At 45.5% G+C, this 17,743-nt stretch overlaps 1 protein-coding gene across 7 annotated transcripts in view; it reads right to left on the minus strand.

Annotated features, from left to right (window-relative positions):
- Positions 1 to 2,554: 2,554 nt before the first annotated feature.
- The window catches only part of PTPRF (protein tyrosine phosphatase receptor type F), a 182,558-nt gene continuing 167,369 nt past the window's right edge, over positions 2,555 to 17,743 (minus strand). For 6 of the 7 annotated variants that reach the window (XM_066624235.1, XM_066624234.1, XM_066624233.1 and 3 more), the window contains 7 exons: positions 13,401 to 13,686; positions 9,942 to 10,120; positions 7,352 to 7,478; positions 6,539 to 6,664; positions 6,049 to 6,203; positions 5,606 to 5,741; positions 2,555 to 3,615 (listed from right to left, as the gene is read on the minus strand). In XM_066624235.1, coding sequence (XP_066480332.1) covers positions 3,547 to 3,615; positions 5,606 to 5,741; positions 6,049 to 6,203; positions 6,539 to 6,664; positions 7,352 to 7,478; positions 9,942 to 10,120; positions 13,401 to 13,686 — 1,078 coding nt within the window. In that variant the 3' untranslated portion in view covers positions 2,555 to 3,546. Of the gene's footprint in view, positions 3,616 to 5,002; positions 5,253 to 5,605; positions 5,742 to 6,048; positions 6,204 to 6,538; positions 6,665 to 7,351; positions 7,479 to 9,941; positions 10,121 to 13,400; positions 13,687 to 17,743 lie in introns of all 7 variants that reach the window. The other variant, XR_010794327.1, reaches the window with a different exon arrangement.

Here is a 17,743-nt window from a genome sequence, read left to right on the forward strand (position 1 = left end):
AATATTATTTAGTGTTGTGTAACACTTGACACAAAGTGCTGCACTTGTAGTAACTCCATACAGTCCTTTCAACTACTTTGGTAGGTAAATATTATCTTAAGTTGTATCTGAGGCCGAGAGACTTGCCTATAGCCACCTAGCAAGTTCATGGCAAAGACAAAATTTGAATTGTGACCCAGCCACTACAGCACACCAGTTCTGATGCTTATATTCAAAGAGATGAAGTGATATAATCTAGGACGGGGCCAGATCCAGTGTTAGAGTTGCAGATGGGGGCGAGGCCCTACCATTCTGTCTTGCAGTCACTATTCATCTGCCGGGAGCTGTTTACTACAGGAAATTGGAGCAAAAAGTCTTCTGGGATGACATACAGTGAAACAATTTCCTGTCACAAAGTTTGGTGAAGATTGGGCACAATGAATGGTGGCTTCAGGCTCGTAAGGCCTTGTTACCACCCAGACTGCTAATCCCAGTGTGCTGCGGGCTGTGATTTGGAGACCAGTCATTCCCAACCTTTCTAGCAACAGGACCCACCAAGCTTTATGAGACTAAAAAAAATGTTTTACTGGCTGCTTTAATCCTTTTTACTATGATGGGAGGGGGACTGCCTTCTTTATCCAGCATCATTGGATCAGGCCCATGCTGGTGGTCTTGTGTTCCCCTTCACCTGGCCTTCTATAAGAGCCAAGGCATGGCTGCCTACTCATGAGTAAATGCATATAAGCCACTCAGTTTCTTTCCATAGGGCACAATATATTTTCCTTGTTGGCTACCAGCTTGCCAAGTTTCAGTTTCACAACCCAGTTTGAGAAACACTGATCCAGAATTAGGCGTCTAGTGGAACAAGAACTATGGCTGTATATTCTTTAATAAATTTAGGCTGCAATCCTATACACATTTTCCTGGGAGTAAGTCCCCTTGAACACATTGGAACTTGCTTCTAAGTGGCATGCATAGGATTGTGCTGTTAGATAATTGGAAAGCTTAAGTCTTACTCTGGAATAGATTCTCTACATATTTAACTGTTGCAAGTCAAATAACCTCACTCAGTGGTTCTCAAACTTTTAGTACTGGGACCCACTTTTTAGAATGAGAATCTGTCAGAAGTGATAGTGTGACCAGAAGTCACATCAAGCAGGATGTGAATTTTTAACAATCCAAGGCTGCAATCCTGGCATGTTAATATCTAAATCAGGGCTGTCATGCAGTGGGCCAAAGTTAGCAGATGTGATGCCTGTTAAGGGCCAGAAGTGACATCATTAAGCAGATGATGGCCAGAAATAAGCACTTTGTTCTCACATAGAAACTCATTAGCTGCAAATGACAGAAAAGAAAATATGCAAATCTTGATCATAATTTCAGGATATGAGAACTCAATTAAAATGGTGGGCAAGCCCAGTTATAATGCGAGGCTGAACAAATTGCTTCCAAAACATTTGGCCTGTGGGCCTAATGCTTGACACCTCTGATCTAAATGCTGTAGATTGATTGTGATGAGGCTGTATGTTAATGCATGTATGAAGGCTCCAGCCTTTGCCCAAGAGGTTGGAACTTAAACATCTCAAGTGCCTATCCAGACAGCTGAAACGCGCCACTGAGCATCAGCAGCTAATTGTCAGTGCTGAAATGATCCATTGCATCAGTATACTTCTGCAAGTGCAACCAGGCCTGCCAACACTTCCTTATCCTCATCGCTGTGAATAGCTACCACAAGAGAGGATTACTTTCACAGAATCTTTTTTCTAATTTCGATTCTGCTTTGTGCTACAAGGACAAGTATGGAATTACACACAGATCCCAATCCTATCCAACTTTCCCGCAATGATGTAGCCGTGATGCAGCCCCAAGGAATGGAAACAAATGAGGAGGCCTTGAGGAAGCTTCCATGAATGTCCCCCTCACCACACGATGCAGTGCATACGCTGGTGGCACAGCTGCATCAGTGCTGGAAAGCTGGAAAGGAATGGCCCAAATTCTGGTCCTTCAGATTTGTATCTATAGCAACTACATGCTTATCTGCAAACTGCCAAATAAACAAGACAGCAAAACAAACATGTAGGAAACCTGATTATTCAAATTTATTAACATCAAGAATTATGCAATGATGCTGTAGATTTTTATTAACAAATAGAAAACAGACTGTGTACAACAGTGACCCCTACAGCACTATGCTTCCACAAGGTAAAAATGAATGCTCTCTCCAACATCACCAACCCGGGATTGTTGATTTCAATGCAGTTTGGATACATTGGATAATACAGTTAGAGACCTCTCCACCACCTTTATTTATAGAACTATGCACCTGGGAGAAGGCTGTAATCTCCCTGCCTTTAGTGCAAGTGTGAGATAATAAGGAGTATTAATATATAGTACCATTTAAATTAAATCCAGTAGTCTTGCCACATTGGTTTATTAGACCATCCTGTCATAGTGGAAAATACAGTATTCTAATGACTCTTAAATGTTTACAGGATAGCAGAAATTATCGCTACACCCAGCCTCTGAGAACTGATTCCCTTACCTGAATAACCCCCAACTCCCCCTCCCCCCCAAATAACCAAGGCACCCCCATACTTGGGGTTTTGTGTGCAGGAAGGCTGAACTTCCCAGAGTTGTGCTTTCACCTTGGAAGATGCTCTAACGCACTTGGTTGGCTGTGACTGCCTAGGCAACAGCGTCTCAGGATGCTACTGGTACAGAAAGGACAAAATGTGTGTCTGGGCAGGTCCCTTTTGAGAACTTGGTAGGGTATGTGGGGCAAGGATTCCACGATTCCCCCCCTCCAGTCTTAACACGAGAGGACCCCAGGGCAGTGGGTCGCTCTCCAAAATGGAAAGTTCACATGGGATCTGTTGACAAATATGAGGTCACTGGACACATGTCAATAGGACCAAGCTAAAGTCCCACCTGACAGATGGGCCTATGGAAAAAAGGCTTTAGGAATAGTCATTAGATTAGCTCCAGCTCTGTAAAGTTGAATATTCTACAAAGGACTAAAGAGGGAGCTGAGGGGGTCCCAGAGCTGTAAACCAGCCACTAATATTAACCTGGGCTGCCCGAAAATGGGCAGCACCACCATGATTGAGCCAACAAAAGAATACGGTTGGGGGGAGTGTGGGGAAAGCAAAAGGAAATTCAAACCCCACCACCTCCATTTTCCTGTTTTGCCTGAGCAAAACATTAAGACTTGCAAAAGAATTAAAAAAAGAAAAGATATAAAAAGACTAACTATTTTACATATATAAAAGATCCCATTCCATCCACCCAGTGACTCTCACCATGAAATGCTATCAAGGGAAAGAGTAGGAGTGGGGGCATGAACAGAAATTCATCTTGAGATTGGAAATGCTAGAAGCTGGTCCCACCTTTGGCGCTGTGGCAATGTTCCTAAATACTGTGGTCAGAACTGGTTGGTTGTGGGGAGGCTGATGCCAAAGCAGCAGCAGCAGCATTATCTGCACAGAAGGACTAACAAATGGGCGGCTGGCTGGGAAGAACCCGTCTCTGCTCCTGGACATTCCCGCTGCAACTGGCTGAAAGCACTAGTTACGTTGCATAGTGATCAAAGCTGCCAAGGTACTCCAGCGCAGCCCGATAGCACAGCTGGTACTGGTCCTAGAGGCGTGGAGGAGAAAAAAAGAGGTATTACACTATGTGCCGTCCCAGCATTTTTGAAAAATGTCATGAGCCCTTCCCCAACCTGGCTTTACTGTATGGCACTTGAAACAAGGTGGCATGGTGAACTTGGGCTGGCTCTGTACATCTGGCGCCAGCCTGGTACTTCTGCAGCAAAAAGTGGTGCAAGGCCCAATCCTCTTGTTGTGGACAGAAGGCAGGGGGCAGAGCTCTCCTGCTTCCTTGTTAATTTCACACAGCACTATGCTTTCAATGAACACATCCACAGCATTAAATGGGTTAGCGATCCCCCACATTATGCTAAATGTAGCGGATTGCTGACCCATTTAATGCTGTGGATGTGTTCTTTGAAAACACAGTGCTGTGTGAAACAGTACTATTGGAGGCAATTATAATACTGTTCTAACATAGATGTGCTCAAAGTACTGTATGCGTCAGAGCCTGCTCCATAATTGACCACCATTGCCTTCTTTCCTCCTACACAACAGCAATGGAAGATACAAGAACAGAAAGAAAGAGACAGAAAGAAACAGAACATAAGAAAAGATGATGAGAAGAGCTACCCTCACTGATGAGGATGAGCCAGATTGTGACTCATTCTTCTTGCTGAAGAGGCATCTAGGCTAGATTGCCTTGCCCACTGTCTCCTTTTCACAAAGCATTTCCTGGGAGCAAATAATTCAATCCACACTATCCAGAATACACTGCTCTCATTGGCACATAATACTCTAGCCAGAATAGGCAGCTTGTGTTGACTGAAAGCACAGTGCAGACAGTTGTACTTTTCTGCATTGCACTTTTGAAATGTTTTGTGGATTTTAACCTTTTCCATCTTAATGATACTATAAAAATTATTCCCACGATGATGTGCTATAATGAAATATAGGAAGCAACTTTATAGGAGGTATTACTTCTCAATTCTTGATTGTGTAGACACCATCCACTGTCAACAGTAGTTTACTCTAGCAGTACAGTACTTTATTGAAGCACCATGAGAGTAAAGTACTTGTTATACAGAAAGAAGGGTGAAGGATGAGTTTTTACACTCCTGCTCAAATCCCCAACTGGGAGAAGACTGACTTCTATACCCTTGCACTGTGTAAAGAGCCCCATGGGATACTAAACTGTCTTGTTTGGCAAGAGGATGAGCAACTGTCAAAGATCAGATGAGACAGAGAGGCAATGCTGTTGCTTCTTATCTTGGTTGCAGGAGACACAGCCTGTTGTCTTCTCCAAGCAAGCAAGACAGCTCTTCCTTTCTCTTGTCTCCTGCAGTGGGAGAAAGCAGGCACCTGACATACAGGGCTGCAGTTGCTCTTTATGGTTAGAAAGCAGCTTGGATATCATCATACTATTGCTGGCTTACAGTATACCATTGCTGTATCCAGGCTGGCTTCAGGCTAGAACAGATGGTCGCAAGGATTCCAACCAGGTGATGGCCGCCTGACCAAATGCTTGCTGTTGCTGCTCTTCCAGGGACTAGCACAGACAGTGGGAGTGGTCTGAGAGATGAATGCCTCACTCTCTTTACTTTCCCAGCAGAATTTTTCTCCAGAAGAAATAGAAGATTCCTACAGTGCTTTAAACTAGTGTCAGTAATTACAGGAAGCAGTTTTCTGCAGGACAAGAGTGAATGCATTAAAAAAAAAACGGATACTAACAAAAAGGATTCCCATATATCAGGTGATTACCCTTCTAGGCTTAGCATCTCATACACAATGGGCAAATGTGAAGAGAGACTGCTAGAGAGTCTAGAGAGACAGCTAGAAAAAAAGCAGGAAGGCCCTATCTGAGATGTTCCAAGGTAGCTTCACTGTCTACACCATGTCAGATGTTTCCCCATTTTAAGTCTTTTACCTGCCTTAGAAGATGCTATATTTTGTGTGATTACTTATTCCCGCTGTAGGTTATAGGTGTTTACCCAACATCAACATGACAACTGGGGCTAAGTTATGTGCAGTGGCTGTACCTCTGTCTGCACCATGGCTGGTCGCTGTGTCCTCAGGGTCTTCACGGTCTGGAACATGTCAACAACGCCTTCATAACGCATTCGCTCTAGTACAATGCTTAATGTGATGAATACCCCAGTGCGGCCAACCCCCGCGCTGCACACAAAGAAAAGAAGATGAATGACTATCCTAGCTTGGACTCAGTGACAGAGAGTAGAAAGCCAAAGAGATTACAGTCATAAGTCCTTCATATAGTCATATGTCCTTTATGCAACCACCACCCCTCTTGTACAGTTAAGTGCCATGAGAATTACGGTGTTGCCATGATTCCCTTCCCAGGACATACTTCTGTCCCTGGGAAGATGAAATCAGCTACAGAGCAGCTCTCAGGCTTTTCCTGGCAGCAAGGCTCCTCCTAATTGAGGAGATATAATTTCCGTGGACAGCCTGATGTAACACTCACCTGCAGTGCACGGTGATGGGTCCATCCTGGCCAAATTGCTCCTTGGTTTTATGAACTTGCCCTATGAAATCAATGAAGCCCTCGCCTGTTTTTGGTACTCCCTGCTCAGGCCAGTCGGTGAACTGGAACTGTCGGATGGTTCTTGACTGTCCGTCCTAAGTCAGGGGAGAAGGGTTAAGGTGATCACTTCTTGACTTCCAAGAACACAGCAGCCTTCACAGTAAGGCTCTGCATTCTGGTGCCTGGGAAAATCTGAGGCTCAGCCACCAGAATTGATTCTACAGTGTTTCATAGGCCAGAATGAGGCATAAGTTAGCATGACGCCACTATTTCCAGATGGCTCAGCCTCTTGACACAGACATACCGATCGGGGTAGGGACTGACCAAGCAGTGGGAGATGCGAGCAAATCCCTTCTGCATCTTGGCACTTGTAGCTTCTGAGCAGCAGAAGAAACTTTGGGAAACCCAGGGCAGAATGTTTGGTACTCACTCTGGCATCAGTGACTTTGAATTCACGCAGAATGTACTGGGGCATATTGTATTCAGCCATAGGATCCACCACAAAGTATTGGTACCGAGCAGAACGTTCTGCTGGCCAGTATTGATGGCATTTTTCCTGAAAATCAAAGGAAAGCTCAGCGCCAAATATTCCACATGTCAGAATGGGTGGCATTCCTTACAGGTTGCATGTTCCTCTTCAAGTGTCTAAACTGAGTGATGCAAGGACATGCTTGAGCAACAGTGAGGCTCTTTTCCATATCTTGTGCTGCCAGACAGCACAACACCTGCAGCTCCATGCTCTAACAGGAGCAAAAAAATCACTGATTTGATTCCTCCCTCCTGGCGTGATGTGATTGGTTAGGTTCACCTTACTCCTTGCAGAGCTCCATTTTTCATGACTTCCTGTGGAGCAATCAGCCTGCTTTTCCCACACTAAGTTACTAGGAAAGTTCTAACGCCCTCTTTTTGCTACCTCTGGGTAAATCCACAGAATTTACCATCAGACCTAAGGCTGATGGTTCCCTTTCAAGTTTGAAGGGAACAGCAAAATCAAACAGGGAGAGCTCATTTGGTTCACCAATCAAACCTCAGCAGAGCCTGTCTGGCACATAGCTGGAGGCCTGGTGCAGTGAGCTTCACTTTGGCAATGACTCCAGTCCCCCCCCCCCCCAGCTCTATGGAAAGGAAAGCAAAATCAGCTGTCTCAAATCTACTGTCCCAAATACTTAGTCATGGATCTGGAGAGCTCTGTGAAAGCAAACTGCTAAACAGATTTCCCCAGAAGCTCAGAGTGGCTACTTACCCGCCCCATCTCTCGCAACTTTGTCAGCATCACCACAATTGTGGAATTGTGCTCCCAGAGCATCCGCCAGAAATCCTCTGTGGTCTCAGCCAAGGGTCCCTGTGTGGCAATGTAGGCCTTCTGTTGCCTGCAACAGAACAAACAATTCAGAGTGCTGCTTTGAATGGAGCGGAGCAAGGAGATTACCCTCTGGGCCCAGAGATTGTGTGTTGCAGAGTAGAATTCTCAGTTTTTGTCAGCATCTATAGAGAAACATTGAATCCCTGCTTTCATTCACTTGCCCAATCTGCCATGAGATAAATAGGACTACAGTAGGTCTTTTTGATAGAAGGTAGTAACTCAAAAGATACTAAACGCAATTAGAAGAGGCATGACTCAAAAGGCAGTTCTAACAAACTGGGGTGCCTAATGACAAACCCTAGTTAGGTTTTCAAAGACTGTACCCATTTGTTGGGATACACCTGGTTAGCATTACAGCTATGCAGACTTCTTATAAAAATACTGCTGGGTTATTTTTGAGACACACAAACAAGTTTGTCAGCACAGAATCCAGGCTGGCTTGGTTGAATAGTAGACATCACCTAAAGTGTGGAATCTCTGCCCTCACAATATCCAGTTGCACTATCCACAGCAGAAAAATCAAAAGGCACTGAATAAATTTATGCATTGGATCCCTAAGTGCCACTGAAGACAAGTATACAGTTACCTGCAGCAAGGAATGCAAAATCAGTCTGAAATGGTAAGGAGGAGTTGCGACACTCTTATGTTACCATTGTGGGGCACTATAGACCCTTGAATACGGTTATCGACTCTTAGCCTTATTCTCTCTCATTGAATCACTCCACTGGTGCTAAAAATTAATGAATCTGTTGTAGGACAGCTGTAATGTGCAGGACAGAGATGGAAGCTGCTCCAAGGTAGATTTATAAGACATCATAAAAGATGGGAGTGGAGGGGGGAGAAACAAAGGCGCTAATAAAGATGCAGCTCAGAGCCGTCTATAACACCGTGGGCCAATTGATCTCTTTAGATAAAGTGGAGAACGATTGCTCACTTCAAAGGGAAGAATGGGAAGAGATAAACAGGGGCCTGCAGGGACAGCTTAGGTAGGACAAGAAATGCTACCACCTGCTGCTTGGCAGGCATTTCGACTAGCATCCCTCTCCCAACAGGAGCAGGTCTGTCGCAGCACCGGATACACAAGGCAGCAGTTCCAAAACAGCCTGGGTACTTGAGATCAAAAGCAGAAGAGTGGCCAGAGAGCTCATTTGCTCCTCTGTCCCCAGCATGGTCGCCCAGAGGCCTGGCATCAGGCTCCCTTTTGCTTTGTACTTAAAAGCCTGCCCATGTTGCTATGCCCTGTGCCACTTACTTGCCTCTCCTAAGACAACACTGCTAATTCACTCCTCCTTTCCAGCCTCATAAGGTAGCCGTGGAAGTAAAATCTTAAGGTATTATTTCCTACAATATGCAAAAGCTGCTGCCCTTCTCAGGGATCCAAGAATCCATTACAATCTTGGCTCAAAAGCAGGATATAAATAAAATAAACACAGTAGACAAACAACTTTGGAAACAGCGTGATTCCGTGCGTAAGGTGGCTAGTATCAAAGCTTTTAAATGACAAGATCCAGCTCATCTGCCAGTGTTGTAGCAGTGGGAGCAGCCTTACCAGGCAGGACTCAAAAACTTTCCCAGGATCAGTAGAGGGCTGACTTGATCCTAATCATACTCAGGACTGCACCTTGCAGACCAAATACAAGCACGTCCCCCTTTCCCCCCCAGTAAATTTGAATCCTCTGAGCCCATTTGATATTGCTATACATATGTTTGGTTAAACAGGGATCTGCTGTTGGATCAACAAATCTAATCCTAATAGGGGAGCAAAGGTTTGGAAGGAACAAAGTATGAGATACTGTTGATACAAGAGAATACAAAGGGAATATTATTATGCTGCGCATGGAAAGTGTTGCAAGTTGAGAAAATGCTCATGATGCTAATGAAATATAATGGACGGTACTTTTAATAATAATAATAATAATAATAATAATAATAAACTTTATTTATATCCCGGCTAACAACATGTAAAAAACAGATTTAAAAACATAAATTAGCACAAATAGCAGATAAAAAACATATTAAAAACACATTAAGAGCGACCATAAAAACAGTAGTCAGATTAAAAGACAGAATAAAAGAGCACAAAAGAGCAAGTCACAGAGGAATCAGGCCTGTAAAAAACTAAAAGATGTATAAAAATGTTAAGAAGGCCAAAAAATCAGAAGGCTTGTATAAACAGCAGTGTCTTCAGGCCTTGTCTAAAACTCTCAAGCGAGGGAGCCATTCTCAAGTCAAGGGGAAGGGAGTTCCATAATGTTGGTGCCACTACCGAGAAGGCCCTATTTCTTGCAGCCGCCCCCCGAACCTCCTTGGGTGGCGGCACTTGTAAAAAGGCCTTCTCTGATGACCTGAGAGGGCGAGCCTCTTTTCTTGTCAAGATACTACATCATAGAAGTGACCAGCTCAGAGAGGAAAGAGTATGGCAGCATTACACAAAGGAGGGCTTAGATAGGAGTTGGAAAGAGGGCTTTACCTGTAGCCATCTATGAAGCTGGCATTGATGTAGTCGGAGCCCTCAACACCCCGGATTGGCTGCAGGCAAACCCGTGTCAGCTCATAGGGCATGATGTTTACCAGACGGTTTTTGAATTTGTTGCATGGGAGGTTGGCACTGATGAATCGTGAGGTATGTGCTTTAGAGTTGGCAAGGAGCTGTGAAGGGAGGAGAGGGGACATTAGAGGGGAGAGAAGGATACACTGGAGCAATATACAACTACTGGAAGTAGCAGGCCTACAGTATGATATACATGTGCTGCTCAGTCTGTTACAGACTTACCGTGATGAGAACAAATTCAGCCTCTCCAGTGCTACCTGAATTCTGACAGGACTACAAAAGCTTTCTCCCCTTGAAAATAAGGAGCATTCAGACCCATTTTAACAGTTTAGAAGGTGGAGAACATTCCTACCCAATCTGTCCTAGCAAAGATCTTGTGTACTGGAGACAAGGAAGATAACCCGTGGACGCTATCAGATGACATTGCTGTCCTCTCCATCTAAGTACTAGTGGGCATACCACATATTATGCACAGGTAAACTGGGTTTGTTACTGAATACAGATATGCTGTCAATCACAGCTTTGTGAAGAATGTACCTGTAACGTACATGTTTACAAACATGTACGTTATAAACACATGTGGATCACTTTTACATTTGTCGGTGCACTTCAGCTGTACATTTCAGAATGTAATGTGAAAGGGCCCTAAGATTTAGCTGCAACTGAGTACCGGACGATGACACTCAGGGCTTTTCTACAATGTTGTGCTGGAAGTTCTGTTCATTTCTGCCTCATTGTTAGCAGATCAGCAACTCTCATTCAAGCATCCCTGACCCTGACATTCGTACCTTGTTTCTTTGAGCTTCCATTGCCTTCTGTCCTACACTGGTGACTCTAAAGCACTGGGTGAAAATCCAAAGCTTAGAGGACAGTTCAATACAAGAGACTGCCTGAGATACTGTACAAGCATTCCCTGAGTTATGTAAGACTCAATATATGTTACTCCAACTAAGTCTGAGCTGTCTGTTTGAGGGGAGGGCAAGAGGAACCACTCACACAGCTGCTCACCACTCTATAAAGAAAGCTGGAAATGCAGAGGATGCTGGGATCACTCCCAGTGCATTTAGTGTTTCCTGCTCCTTTTAAATGGAGCCCTCATGACCCTTGGAGCACAGCGATCTGGCCACTTGCTTAACATTGGAAAAGAAAGGATGGTGGGAAGGCAAAGGGCCAGATAGCTCTGCTCTGAAGATTATGCCAGCAGCATGTTGTCGTTTTCTAAAGGCAGGAGAGTGATATTTCTTTTACAAAGGGGAAAAAAGTGAAAGCAATCACCTGAGCAAGGGCATCTGCCTTCCCCATTAGCTCTTCTCCTCCAGTGTTGCCTCTTAAGGTGCTTAAAGCTGGTTTACCATTGCTCAGGGAGGGAGGCATGTTACCCTTCCCGCTGCACCTTGTGGAGGAAAAGTTCTCCTTCACCCACACTTTCTTGCCTTGCTTTGTTTCCTGCTTTGTGCACAGAGCAGTGAGGGCAGGAGGCTTCTCTTGCCTCTATTTCAACTTCACCTTTTCTTCCTTGTTGGTTCCAAACCCTCCTACGGAGCTGCGCACGTGCAGAAAAAGATCTGATTTGTGTCCAAATCAACTTATGTAAGAACGTCTGGAACGAAACCCTTACAGAAATCAGGGAGTGCCTGAAAAGGACTGTTTGTGAGGAAGGAGGCCAGTGCAGGATTGAGTTTTATACGAATGGATTTCTTAGATAGCATTTCCCCAATGCAGTGCCAAAAGAGGAGATCTTCTTTTTGTATTGTATGGAAACTTTGGAATCTGTATGTAGACATATCCTGCTCCATCCTGTGCATCTCAACCCTGTTTTCCTTCACCCTTGGTGCAGCTCTGTCCATCCACCTCTTGCACTTGGTGATTTCTGCTGTGATGCACAGTATGGAAGAGTCCAGGTTGGGCACCAGTTCATCCTTAGAGCTTGGCCCTACTGCTCCTCATGCTTGTTGTCACTTGTCTACCCTCTCTGAGCAAGAATGAGAAGCAGCACCTGTTCAATTGCTTACTGTCTGCAGGCTCCCTCGAATCAGTGGCAAGACGTGGGACCATGACCATCACAGGGAGAGGGAAGGAAGTGTTGGCTGTTGCTTTTTCTCACCACTGTCAACACACTCTCTTGTTCACCCTTTGTCTGAAGAGCCAAAGGTGATGGCGTCAAGCAGAAGCTGTAGCCACTACTGCCAGCTTGCTTGCCAGTTCTCTCGCTGTGAGCAAGCAAGCAGTAGCGGCCGTTCCTCTTGTTTCTTGTTCTTACTACCCACTCTCTCAGCCACCCACTCTCAGCAAAGAGCTGGCAAGTGGCAATAGGCAAGGAATGGCAGCAATGACATGTAACAGGATTCAGTGCTGCCTGCTCACTTGTTTGCTGGCTTTTGCCTCAACCACCTCCCTCTGGCATGGTGGGACTTGGGCTGGGCCCAGAGGCAAGGGCTGGGGGGGGAGGGGAAGGATAATGACTGCCCCATCAAGAACGCCTTGCCGAGGACTTCCTAAAAGCTGGTGTTGAAAATTTTCCAAGGCAGCACCATTTAACCTTGTGCTGCTTGTACAGCAAATCAGCATTTTGATTCTTGGGCTGTTTTGCAAAAGGCTATTCCCAAGGTAGACTGGCGCTTCCGCATCCTGCTTTACAGTCTTCATGCTCCACTGCTTCCCCACAGGAACTATTTTCTCCCACATGCCTTTTCATGTGGGAGCACATTATCAGAGTACGTGGGCATTAGCAAAGCTCTCTGCCTGCACCATGTCTGTATGAAATATTGGTGTGAAGCTGCGGCAACTGTGGGTGATGGGTGCTGGCAAGTATGGACTTTCATGACATCCAAAGAACTTAACCTTCTCAAATTGCATCTGGCAATATGCCAGTCTAGCCTGATACTGGCCCTGCCTCTCCTCCTCTGAATTAGGGAGCTAGTAAGGGTGGTGTGAGGCTGGGGATGCTGGAGCTGTTGACATCTCAGGTATTTAAACTAGAAGTGTTTCTGGAGAAGTTGTTCACAGTGACATCAATTATCACTAATGCCCAATCTGCATCTGATTTTGGATGCAGCTCCAGCCGCTCTGCAGAGCAGTGCTGCTGAGAACTTCACATCAATCTGCCTTTTTATATCTTTCCCAAAAGCTGCCAATTGGGGAGGGAAATGTCGATGACACCCACTCTGCAATTCAAATGTATTTTAATCACTTCCTACTTGGTTTAGAGATTTGCAAAAGAATCATTATCCCTAGAAAATCTGCATCTTCCTTCAAGGCAGGAGCCAACTCCTCATAGTTGCTCAGATATTTGTGGGGGAAGTCAGATAGAGATGCTAGTTCCAGCCATGCAGCCCCGGGATGCAGTGTGTGTATATCTGTGAATGCTCTTCTGCTCACCTTGAACTCCAGTTCCATTGCTGTGACACTCTCACCTGGAGGTACCTGACTCAGCTTCTGGATGTGGGCAAAGAGGTTACGTGCAAGCACCTCAGTGTTTCCACAGGTGGCTGCCTCAAGCAAGGCCTCATGGATGAAGATATACTGATCCTCAGTCTGCACCATATAGTTCCTCTGTGAGCGCATGCATGTCACGTGCCCATAGATGTCAACCGTCTTCTCATGCTTCATTCTCTCGAGCATGGCATCAATGACAATGAAGCAGCCTGTCCTGCCCACACCAGCGCTGTAGAAACGGCACAAAACATAAAACAGTGCTGTAAGCCTAGCCTTTACCATATTCTGCCCTGCCTGTAAGTGGCAGGAGCAGAAATTTCCCAAGGTCACACTTTAGATGCTCTAGCTTGACATGTGTGAATAGAGAACATGCAAATCAGGATACTGTGATTCTGTACAACTCCTTCCTGCCCTGCCCTTGAGCAATGTCTTACAAAGCCACTGAGCTCCAGCCTTAACTCAGTGGAGACAGCACTGTGACCTTTTGGAGCAAACAACTGGATCCTGCTCCCCATGCACAAATCAGCAAGCAGCTACTGCCCCAACAAGCAACAGATGTGCTATCTGACAGCTATGAGTTCTGCTGCAGGACATCTTCTTGCTGCTGCTCACGTCAAATTCTTAACAGGGTTTTAATGGGAAGAGAGCGTGTGTTAATTGTACACCACTCCCAAATGAACCAGAGCATGAAGGGAGAGCATTAAATACCGTTTCTAAGGAGTTTGTGAGAGCTGCAGTGATGAAGTGGTTTGTTCAGTAATAGTTCCCGCTCAGCTGCAGGACATAAATCACTGGCCAGATAAGCTGCTGATTCCTAACAAACTAATGTTTGTGGCTGAAGCAGTCATTCCTTTTCATCCCAAAGTATACCAAGATAGTCTATGAGCATGCATGTGTTTGTGTGTGGGGTATGCATGTTTGTACTTTGTGTATGTGTGGAGTGACACCCGTGTGTGTGTTTTTTTTTTTAAAAAGCATTATCAATTAGCATGTGAAAGGTTAAGCATTAGGTTTAGATGACACAAGATAATATCCTGAATTCCATATGCCAAATTCTGAGATATACAGGTAGATCCTATTTATCCGCATTAGTTCCATTCTGTGACTCAGCCCAATTAACAAAAATGTGTTGTGCTGAGTCCATAGAGTTAGAGTCCACAGAGCAAATAGGTTGCAGCCTGACACTTCCGGTTGGAGGGAAACTAAGGCAGCTGTTCTCAATTCCCTCCCCTCCCCTCCGTACTCAGCCCTCCTGTTACCAGCTGTCCTGCTTCTTTCACAGTTGGAATGGTGAGCTTGCTTGGGAAGCTTTTGTGTCCCACTCGGCCTCCCAACAGTGCTGCAGGTTCCTCTCCTCCTCCTCTTCATTGCTGCCGCTCCTGCAACCCACCCAACCACTATCATGGAAACTCCTCTGCCCCGGAGCATTCTGGGACTTGTAGTCCAGCTCTCTGCTCACCGTCACCTGTCTCTCCAAGGCTTCCCAAGAGCTTGCATCATTGGGGGGGGGGGGAATTCGGCAAACAGGTTTTCCAGGTTTACATGAAATAGCAAACTGTGGTTTCCTGCAAACCATGACCCCAAAGTGTTTATCCTGGAATTAAAAGGGAGCGGCTAATGGGAGGAGGAATCATGAAAGGCCAAGCCTTATGCCTGATCGTTCTCACAATACTAACTGTGATTTGGCATTATAGGTGGAGCCTATTTATGCGCATGAGTTCCATTCCGTGACGGAACGTAATTCCGTTGTAATTAAGAAAAATGTGCTAAATTCCATAGAGTTACGCAAATATGCTGCAGCCTGACACTTGGGGCTGGAAAGAAACTAAGGCAGAGGTTCTCAATCGCCTCCCCCTCCTGCCTCCTCTGCTCTGTACTCAGCCCTCCCCGTTGCCAGCTGTCCCAGCTTCTTTCACAGGTGGGATGCTGAGCTTTTAAGAGTCCAGCCCTATGCATTTCTACTCAGAAGTAAGCCCCATTCCAGTCAATGGGGCTTACTCCCAGGAATGTGTGGAGAGGACTGGGCTGTAAATCGCATGCTTTGCTTGGTGGGAAGGCTTTGTGATAGCCTGCACCATGGGGGGGGGGGTTCGGTAAACACTCCCTGGGTTCTTTAAAGCAATCCCCTCTGTTGCTATGGCACCTGCCCCTCTGTGTGTGTGTGTGTGTGTGAGAGAGAGAGAGAGAGAGAGTGAGAGAGAGAGAGAGAGAGAGAGAGAGCACTCCACCTCCACTTTGCTGCATGTGTTCTAGCTACAGAGGTTCTTGCCTCCCCTTCCCCTCTTCAGCCTTGGCTGGCTCAGGGGCTCCAGGAATGTTACTGTTCCTTTGCAAAGGGAACTTCTTCCAGGGCTCCAGGGCTATTCCCTGCCTGGGTGAGGCGGAGCCTTTTTGCAGTGTTTTGGGCTGCCTGGAAATGGAGTGAGACACCAGCAAAGGGCAAAGGTGTGTGTACATCAGTACCCCACCCCATTCGTGTTGAGACAAATCCGAAGATAAAAAATCTGTGGATAAATAGGCTGCACCTGTACAATCTTATTGTGGTTGAGTAAGATTTTGTTTTTTAAAGACTGATAGGTTCAGTGTTTATTTTTATGTTTCACTGAAATGTGTTGTAACTACCTTCAACCTTCAGAATCAGATTGTTTATAGAAGCAAGTCAATACCACAATTAAAACTGCATGATTATTGGGTGCCATGTGGTTTGTGTGCTGGATTGTGCATCTTTGTGATATTCTTTGTTCTGGATACAAATTTGGATTGTATTGTATAGCAAATGTTACACCAATCTTAAAAAAGGGAAGGAGAGGGGACCCAGGTAATTATAGGCCAGTCAGCCTAACACCTGTTCCAGGTAAGATGGTGGAATGCCTCATCAAAGATAAAATCTCGAAACACATAGACAAAAAAGCCTTGCTGAGGGAGAATCAGCATGACTTCTGTAAGGGTAAGTCTTACCTCACGAACCTTTTAGAATTCTTTGAAAAGATCAATAGGCATGTGGATGCGGGAGAACCCGTGGACATTATATATATGGACTTTCAGAATGTGTTTGACATGGTCCCTTACCAAAGGCTGCTGAGAAAACTCCACAGTCAGGGAATTAGAGGGCAGGTCCTCTCCTGAATTAGGAACTGGTTGAGGTCCAGGAAGCAGAGAGTGGGTGTCAATGAGCAATTGTCACAATGGAGAGGTGGAAAGTGGAGTGCCCCAAGGATCTGTCCTGGGACCTGTACTTTTCAACCTGTTCATAAATGACCTGGAGGAAGGACTAAGCAGCAAGGTGGCCAAGTTTGCAGATGACACCAAACTTTTCTGAGTGGTGAAGACCAGAAGAGACTGTGAAGTGCCCCAGAAGGATCTCTCCAAACTGGGAGACTGGGCAGCAAAATGGCAGATGCGTTTCAATATAAGTAAGTGTAAAGTCATGCATATTGGGGCAAAGAATCAACACTTTACATATAGGCTAATGGGTTCTGAGCTGTCTGAGACAGATCAGGAGAGAGATTGGGGTCCTTCTGGACAGTTCGATGAAAGTGTCGACCCAATGTGCAGCGGCAGTGAAGAGGGCTAATTCCATGCCTGGGATCATTAGGAAAGGCATTGAGGATAAGACAGCTAATATTGTTATGCAGTTGTACAAATCGATGGTAAGGTCATACCTGGAGTATTGTGTCCAGTTCTGGTCGCCCCATCTCAAAAAAGATAAAGTGGAGATGGAAAAGGTGCAAAAGAGAGCAACCATAATGATTACTGGGTTGGGGCTCCTTTCCTATGAGAAAAGGCTACAGCATTTGGGCCTCTTCGGTCTAGAAAAGAGGTGTCTGAGGGGGGACATGATTGAGACATATAAAATCATGCAGGGGATGGACAGAGTAGTTAGAGAGACGCTCTTTTCCCTCTCACATAACACCAGAACCAGGGGACATCCACAAAAGTTAAGTGTTGGGAGAGTTAGGACAGACAAAAGAAAATATTTCTTTACTCAGCGTGTGGCCAGTCTGTGGAACTCCTTGCCACGGGATGTGGTGATGGCATCTGGCCTAGATGCCTTTAAAAGGGGATTGGACAAGTTTCTGGAGGAAAATCAATTACAGGTTACAAGCCATGATGTGTATGTGCAACCTCCTGATTTTAGAAATGGGCTATGTCAGAATGCCAGATGCAAGGGAGGGCACCAGGATGCAGATCCCTGGGGCATTTGGTGGGCCACTGTGAGATACAGGAAGTTGGACTAGATGGGGCTTCGGCCTGATCAAGCAGGGCTCTTACGTTCTTATGTTCAA

This window comes from Tiliqua scincoides, chromosome 4, assembly GCF_035046505.1.
Source record: "Tiliqua scincoides isolate rTilSci1 chromosome 4, rTilSci1.hap2, whole genome shotgun sequence".
Lineage (NCBI taxonomy): Eukaryota > Metazoa > Chordata > Lepidosauria > Squamata > Scincidae > Tiliqua > Tiliqua scincoides.